Here is an 8,885-nt window from a genome sequence, read left to right as displayed (position 1 = left end):
TTGAAAAATATTTTCCTCACATCCCCTCTAGTTCTTTACCTTAAATCTATGCCCTCCATCAAGGTAAAAGTTTCTTCCTGTCTACCTAATCTATCCCCCTCATAATTTTAATGTGGAGATGCTGGTGTTTGACTGGGGTAGACAAAAGCAGAAGTCACATGACACGAGGTTATAGTTCAGCAGGTTTATTTGAAATCAGAAGGCTTTAGAGCGTTGCTCCTTTGTCAAGTGAAGTGAGAAAGAAGCACACTGATGCAGAATTTATTGGCAGAGAGATCAAGGACAGAGAGATCAAAAGACCATACAAATAGTGCGAATGGAGTGTCTTATAATAAATCTCTGCAGGTGATCAAAAGTGTCAGATGGTGTGAGTAAAGTGTCAACAGCTGAAGGGATGACCTATAATCTGATTAAATAGGGCAGAGAGATAATTACAAAAAAAATTAAAATAAGGTGGTGCTAGAGACAAAACAAATGACTGGAATAACATGATAGGTCCAAGGGTCTCATGCTGAGGATCTAACCAAGTAATAAGTAATCCAAAACTGTGCAAATTAAGTTAGAGAGATCATAACAAACTATCAGGGTGATGGTGTCAAAACAGGACAGTAAGGAATGTTGAGTTGCCAGTCCAGCCCTTCCCCTAACCATATATCTATAATGGCAACATTACCATACTTCCATGTGTCAATCCATGGCATTAACTCACCAGTCTTACCTATTACACTCCCAGCATTAAAGTAAAGACCATTCAGCCTTGCCTTACTCTCTTCTCACTCAACATAGCTGAACCCACTGTGACTTGCTTCCTTTGCTGTAGCATGGTATGTCTCGATTTTCTGTGTCCCCCTTTCCCCACCAGACTAGTTTAAACTGACACTAAGTGCACAAGTACCTCCAGAAGGGCAGAGAAGGAGATAGTTGTGAAAAGTGTAAAATCTTGTTCAGGATAAGAATAAGGTAACACTGGTGTTAATAGGAGAGCAGCACAGCAGATTGAAGTTCACTGGGTTGGTTGTTCATGGCGGTCTGGGCACACCATAAGAATGGTCACCCTCTTCTCCACCCAACTGAAGCACTTCTTCCTGACATAGGGTGAGGATCCTCACATCCAACACCCTTCCACCAGTCTTCATTCTCTTGGCCGACTGGAGGCATTTCCAAAACAACAAATGAGTGTGATGAAAGTGAATGGGCAGAGAGGAGTTAGTCATAATGCAGGGACAGAAAAATTTGGTGAGGTGTCACCGGTGAATAAATAAGAAGCACAGAGGGCAGCAAGGATTAGTCCTTTGAGAGGATGAGGTAGATGAGAACCAATGAGTGGCCATTTTGTTATTCACCATAGATATTAACAATTTAGATGCTGTCATATATATAATAGGGAGTTGCAGTTGATAAGCCTTGATGAGATGAATTTGCAGTGGCAGAGTTAGAGTGAGTGGTGACCTTGCGAGGGGAGGTGGCAGAGCGAAGATGGTGGCACTTACCCATGCAGAATGCCAAAGGTCATTGACCTGCTTTCAGCACTGTTGTGCATTGCATTTGACCCTGAAGGCCACACTGAGCTGGGACACTTCAGTCTCTCCAGGCTGGCAGTCGCCTTTGGTGGTCTGAAGAAACAATACCGTCCTTCTTTCAGTTATCCCACCGCCAGGTCCATGGCAATGAAACAGAGTGCCAGCTTCCCCTTCTGAGCTAATTGCTCATTTACAATAGCAGAACAGTAACATCTGAAGGCCAGCTCTCTTCGCTTGCAGTGTCTGAAGTGCTGAAAGTTTACAGTTGATCCGAGAGAGCTGACATAGATTTACAAAGTTTAGGTCTTTGAAGAAGTGATTAAAGGAGTAAAGAGGGGAAGATCTCCAAGTGTTAACTAAAGGACAGTAGGTGGTGAAGTTAGAGTGTAGGGAATGCTTCCTTTCCAAACCTGATCACCACCCCCTCCCCAAGGTCTGTGCTGCTGGGTGATTCTTTCCCAGCTGACCTTGCCGCAATGACCCTCAGCACCCCTCGTCCATCCCCTCCATGAAACCACAGACCTATCGGATTCTGGGATCTCCAGAACTGAGACTGATGGGACTGTTGTTGTTCCAGCAATGGACTGCAGAGCTACCAGCCAATCATATCTCTTTGAAGCTCTCTAAGTGGGGACTTCTTCCTGTGTAAGGGGCAGAAATCCTGACTTTGGTCACTTAGGCACCTTCATGTGATAAATAGTTTTGGGGCTGGTGTTATCAATGGGCATGCATCTTCCACCAACTTTTTAGCTGGATGGGGTGTGGGAAACCATGTCATTCAAATGTTCCTGTGCATCCAGTAAGGATATGGACTGAATTCCAATTGACAGGATGTAACTAATGTTGGGGCTTTTGTTGTTCACCATAGATATTAACAAGTTAGATGCTGTCACGTGTCTGAGTTTGCCTTTGACAGAGCAATGTGGAGGAAAGTGCAAAATTGCAAGGAGTTTTTAATTGAGTAACCCAAAGGGCAAAACTATGACAAATAGATGTCAATGTTAAAATGGATAAAACAAAGTCCTTATTAAAGTTTTAAAAGCTAAAAACAATAGATTTCCACAGAGACTGAAGGTGTGCTTACATATATAAAACCATATGACATAGGACCTGAAATTAGGCCATTCTGCCCATCAATCATGGCTGATAGGTTTTACAACCCCATTTTCCTGCTTTTTCCCTGTAACATTTGATCCCCCGGCAATCAAGAACGTATCTGTCTCTGTTTTAAATTTATTCAATGACCTGGCGTCCGTAGCTTTCTGTGGCAATGAATTCCACAGATTCACCAATCTCAGGCTAAAAAGGTTTCTCCTTTACTCCGTTCAAAAGGGACTTCCCTCGAGTCTAAGGCTGTGCCCTTGGGTTCTCCTCATTTAAATATCATTTAAATATCATGGACAGGCAAAGAAAATAATCCAAAAAAAATCTGTTGGCATTCATATTTATAATTAGTGGAGTAGAATACAAACAAGTAGTAATTAGACAGCTAAAACAAAGCATACGTTAGACACACTTGGAGGATTGTGAGCAATTCTGGCCACCATATCCCAGAAAGGAAATATTCGCTTCATGAGGATTGCTGTGGTGTAGTGGCAGAGTCTCTAATTCTGAGCCCGGAAGACTAAGTTCAAGACCCATCTGCTCCAGAGAAGTGTAATGGCATCTCTGAATTGTTGATTAAAAGAAACCTATATTGGCTTCATTGGGAGTGCATCATATGTTGAAAACATGGCAGCCAATTTCCAGAATGATTTGAATTTTCTGCAAATGATAAGAAGGTTCAGGAACCCTAGTGAAAAATTATTTGGTTATTATTGTTAGTGATAAAGTCCAATAAATGTACATTATTGGGTTAAATGTTACATGATACTTAACGCACAACAATGAAATGTGGCAGTGGACGTTTTTTCTGAAATCCTCAAACCTACCACAACTGCAACAGAATAGTTTTATTCTGCAAATGTGATAACTTTTATGCCTTATGTTGTCAGAGCGTAACCACACAAATTACTCACTGCAATGTTAACTTCACATGCTTACTGTGGGTTTTAATGTATATCAAAATTGAATAAGACAAGTTGCACCTTATAAAGAATATGGAAAAAAAGATAAAACATATCATTAAAGTACTTGACATTTAAACTTTATTTTATTAGTTTCTAAATTGTCTCTAATTTGTTGACAATCTCAAACGCACAATATTCTATCTGCTTGACAACTTTCACTCATAAATAACTTTTGTACCTCAGAAAAGTTCCTAATTTGCATGCAACTGATGATGTTTACACTGCAGTTTAAAATGTATGTTTGAGCGTATCAGCACTAAAGTTTGTCACAGTTAAAGCATGATTCTCATGTTTATACCCATCACACTATTCAGTCTGCCTTAATTTAGTTGTTTCCAAGGATATTGTGAATTAAGACTGTGAAACATTCTGCAGTTTAGTACATATCTTTAATGCATAATATTCTTCACTAAAATGCAAATATTACTAAGTGTGAATTCATCAACTTTAAAGAAAACTTTGTGGTGGTCAAATGTCAAATGATGAAGTTATTTTTAAAAATGTGATACATTTCAGTCCACAGAACTTAATTAAGCACAATTTAAAATGAAAAAACAAACACTTCCATGTATTCCCAACAGCATCAAGCAGTAACAGGAATATGTGTGTGTGTGGTATTACACAAATTACATCTCACCCTTTTTTCACATGACTGGAAGATTCAAAAACAGTAGGAGCTGCATTTCAAAGAGCTTTCACAGAAGAAACAACCTGCACTTTTTAGTGTGTGGCCATTACTTGGATCAAAGACATTCAAGGCTTGATGTTTAGGACCTAAGCTGCTAACATTTGCCAAAAAGAAGGGAGGAAAAGGGAAATCATAAATTTATATGGATTTGTAGCACAAAGCGACGCATTAAATTTCAAGATTTCTGTGAACAGATTTTCAGGCAATCAGGAACATACTGTAAGTCACAACTGTTATGATTATAGTCAAAGGGAAAGTTTGAAAGGACCAAATAACCAAAGAATTTAGATGAACATATGAGAACTGTAAAACTGTGAATCTGTCTCTGACACTGACAGCAGTTGAGTGGTTAGATTGGCAACTACAATCTTTCTGCTTTACCTGTGCATTCATACCTGCCTTCATTTTAATGGCATACTTTTTGGATTTGAGAAAGGCAGCCACCATTGTGCTGAGTAGGACAAAACCAGAGTGAACAATTCAAAAACAGGGCACCACGAGGCATTGGTGGGCCAACAGCAACAGCATAATCTATCAAAATTTGTCGCCTCATGCTTCTGCCTCAATCGCCATTCAACTTGAAGCTCCCTAATTCAATAGGAAGTGTAAAAGCTGTTGTCAGGAGTAACATTAGGTACATCTTAGAGTAAGATATCAGCCCTCTCAAACTTGCCCCTCATCACCACAGACACATCAACCAAGTGATAGAAGGAGTCATCAATAGTACCATCAAATGACACCTACTCAGCAATAACTACCTACTGAAATTCACTTTCATTTCTGTCAGAAACTATTGTAATCAGACTTCAAACTGCAGACCTGACAGAACACAGAGCAAAGGAAGGGTAGCTGTCTTGAAATTAAACAGGAATGACTGAATAGGGAGTCAAGGCTATCTAGCTGAGCTGTGGCCCATGGTGGGTGAGGTGGGGTGTTGGGGTGGGGTGTGAAGGGATGGATTTAAAGGAAAAGATCAGTGAGCAAAATCATACTAATTATAGGAAGGTGGTTGCAACACAGCCCATTACACAGCAGTGTTTTCATTTTTTTTAGTTGCTTCAATATTCTTTCTTGCACTGCAAAACAGGAGTGAGGCTGTTTCTATCAATGACACAATCTTCACTGCCAATCATGGACCCTAAGAGAATAAAATAGCAACTGTTATCCTCTGTGAGGACGTTGGACAGATGTGCTTGGAATGGCAGGAAATACCTAACTATCTTCTTTGACCTTCAACGTTACTACCAGCAATCCTTCCAATATAATCCTGGGGATCGCCAAGAGCTAAAGCATATAGAAATATTGACAAGAATAAGCACATCAGAAGATAAATACCCTGTGGCAACTTTCCATATATTGGAAATGCCACTCTTTCTTCTAAAAAAAGCTGTAGACACTGGGTTAATTGACTGTTTTAAAACTGAGCCTGATTAAATTTTGCTATATAATGGAATAGGAATATTGATAATGCTGGGTTGAACTTGTGAAATTCCCTTTGAAACACCATAATGGGAAGATCTCACATGTACCAATGTATTTCAAGGAAATGGCCACCATCTCTTACGGTCAACTGGAATAGGTAATAAAAGCAGCCTTGTCAAGTGTCACTAACATTGATTGAACAAATATAAAATAAATGTATCTACAAATAAAACTGATTTCTTTTCACTTAAGTTCACCAGCATATATACCTAAATTTTGTGAAGAAATTTGTATTGCTTACTACTTATATTCCATGATTTTTGTAAACTATTGATTGCTCCTTCCAGAAATAGTTATTTCATATTTCAGCCCAACTTGTTACAAAGTGGCATGGACACAAACTTTGCACCATTGGTATTAAATCATCATCTGATGTCAAAAGAGTATATGGAAGCAAAAGTTGCAAGTCTCTTACAAATAAAGGGCAAAGGCTGTCTGTAAGGCATTACTTCTATGACTGTATATTCTAATATATGCTTCCAAAACTAATCATAGATTTCCAAAATCATTTATTATGAGAGTTTTAATTTCTTGTTGTTAAACCTGTTGTGGAATTGCTTGCTTTGTGCTCTGTGAACTGCTGAAGCTTTATTGGCAGATCAGTGGATAAATACAGTTTACAGTGAATGTTTAGCATCACTGTAAGCTGTATTTAATATAAACTCATCATTGAAAAGATATGGCATCTAAAACATTATGTACTGTTTGAAGTTTGCATGTGAGAATGGGACAGGCTGCTTCAGAAATAGAGAATGTAACTTGCATCTATAACTATACTCATCTCACATGAGAATCTAATTCTAAATGCAGGCCAGAATTACACAACATTCTATGTTAAATATGAAGAATACAGAAACACATCTCCATATATTAAATTTTGATTTAAAGAAATTGCTGGCAAAGCCTAAAAGCAAACTAATGCTATTTCCCAATTGCACTAGGAACAGTTATTAATGCAACTGTTATCCTTCATCACTAGTAATGCTGCAGTCCATCCCGTTACAGACATTACTAGTTAATATAAAATTTTTCACACCAAATAGATTAAATTTGTTCTTGTGAAACCAGCTTGCCCATTGTGGTTAGTCAATACAATATCTTCCTTTGCTCACATTATTACATTTTATCCGATTTCTGCAACAATGTAGGAATGCTTTTATGAGAAAGCTACCATTGAAAGCAAAAGCAAATAAAATATATTGTGTAGGGACGATACTGTGTGGTACTCTGAAAAAGAACTTCTGCTACAGACAAAAATTACTTTTATCAGAAACACCAATGGCTAGACTTTGTAATACCAGTGATGAAATTGCTAGCTTTCATCGTCCGTACAGCACTGAAACTCACAACCATTTCTACAGTCCGTACTGTTTAATGTTGCTGTCAGTGATCCTGGGGCTTGATAATACAGGGTGCAGCAGTCCCCATCTATTCTGGTTAAAAGGTGAATGGGCCACAATTTCTACAGCTGACACAAAACATTTTGATGCTGAAAGCAATCAGATTGTTGGGCAATCAGCTTTTTAAACCTGTCAGTGCCAGCAGGACCGCTAAAAACTATTTGGATCACAGGCTGTCCCACCATAGTGAGCAGCCCAGGAGGTGGGTGGGGGAGGGAGGGTCACATTGCCCCACAGTGCCAGGCTCAAGAGACAGGAGGGAGGGCTGTGGAGAGAAGGGAATTGAGCTTTGTGGGGCCCACTAAGGAGGGCTACCCTTTTGTCAGGCAACAGCCCGAGTGTTTTCAGCGTACATCGGTCCCCTAACTGTCAAGGATGATTTCCTTTAGTGGCCATTAATTAGCTACTTTAAGAGACTCAATGATCCAAAAGTGGATGGGCCACCTAACATCTTGCTCACACAGATCAGGGGCAGCCGCTTAGACAACCGTGAATTTCCTCACTGGATTTTACAAGTCTCCTCACTTTATATCTACTATCAGGGAACAGAAATCATAATCCAATGGTTCTCCAGGAGGTTGAGACAATAATAGACTGTAAACCATAGGCAATCAATTGAAGAAGCCCTCTTCTTATATTTTTCATCTTGATTTCAAAATTCTTGGAAAAGTTGCACCCTATTCAATGTAATATAAGTCTATTGTTTTTAGATAGCAGTCAGAGAAACAGAATTAAAGTTTCGAGTCCAGTGCTGAAGAACGGCCACATTGGACCCAAAAATTTAACATTGTTTCTCTCTCCATAGATGCTGCTGAGTTTTTCCAGTCTTTTCCTGTTTGCACTTCAGATTTTCAGGATCCGCAATATTTATATATATATATAAGTGTTGGATGTTAAGCGTTTTAACCCTTTAGTTTGAAGCATGCGAACACTTCAGTGTGATTGGCTGCTTACCTGCTCCATACTACTGCATATCTTACACCCCCATGTCTTGAAAGCAAATGCTGCTGTGAAATGAGAATGGGGAGAAATACACCATAGAGACAACTACATCAGTGTGGGTAGATTCCTTTGAGGTCAATGATCAGTGCCATTGCTTCTCTGTTGTCTACAAAATCTGGCCCATTGAGTGCTTGCCAAAGGTTATTGATTATGCTTATTACTATGTTGAAAGCTGCAGATATATTTTGAAAGACAGAATTGTGCTACCACTTATTCCAAAATCCAGGTTTGATTTGATTTCACAGTTTAAGCATCGCGACCACATTCGGGACAGAGGACATCGTCTCGTTTTGTGAGAAATCCTCGACCGACCAAAGAGATGGCACATTTTTTACAATTGAAGCAATCGTTGTGCCACTGGCGATCTTCAAAGGAGATATACTTTGAACCTCCGAGACCTGAATAAATAAAAAAGTCTGATTGAAGTTTCATACTGATAGTTTTATGATGTTGCAATCTTGCTTTGAATTTTATTTGACTCTGTGTTCATTTTCCACATGTTCTCTCTTTTTGTAGTCTTGGTATAGCCGGAAGTTATGCTCATTATAGCTATGGATTGGTTTGAGCTTTGGTCTGGTTTGCATTAAAGGAAATCAATAAGCTGCTGTCAAAATTGAGTTCCTTTTAATTTCTGCCTTTCCTGCACTTATTCAAATATTACTGATGTAGAGGAAACTTAAATGTCAGTCAAGTTCTGGCATGGATGTCGAAAACATTCATTAGT

General features: G+C 39.1%; 1 protein-coding gene across 8 annotated transcripts in view; it reads right to left on the bottom strand.

Moving 5' to 3' along the window:
• Nucleotides 1–2,952: 2,952 nt before the first annotated feature.
• The window catches only part of LOC122546673 (four and a half LIM domains protein 2-like), a 73,847-nt gene continuing 67,914 nt past the window's right edge, over nucleotides 2,953–8,885 (bottom strand). For all 8 annotated transcript variants that reach the window (XM_087981491.1, XM_087981492.1, XM_043685338.2 and 5 more), the window contains one exon: nucleotides 2,953–8,559. In XM_087981491.1, the coding sequence (XP_087837617.1) occupies nucleotides 8,408–8,559 (152 nt within the window). In that variant the 3' untranslated portion in view covers nucleotides 2,953–8,407. The remainder of the gene's footprint in view (nucleotides 8,560–8,885) is intronic.

This window comes from Chiloscyllium plagiosum, unplaced genomic scaffold, assembly GCF_037043375.1.
Source record: "Chiloscyllium plagiosum isolate Xiang-an unplaced genomic scaffold, Cpla_swu_hap1 HiC_scaffold_3, whole genome shotgun sequence".
NCBI lineage: Eukaryota > Metazoa > Chordata > Chondrichthyes > Orectolobiformes > Hemiscylliidae > Chiloscyllium > Chiloscyllium plagiosum.
This window is presented reverse-complemented; position numbering and strand designations above follow the sequence as displayed.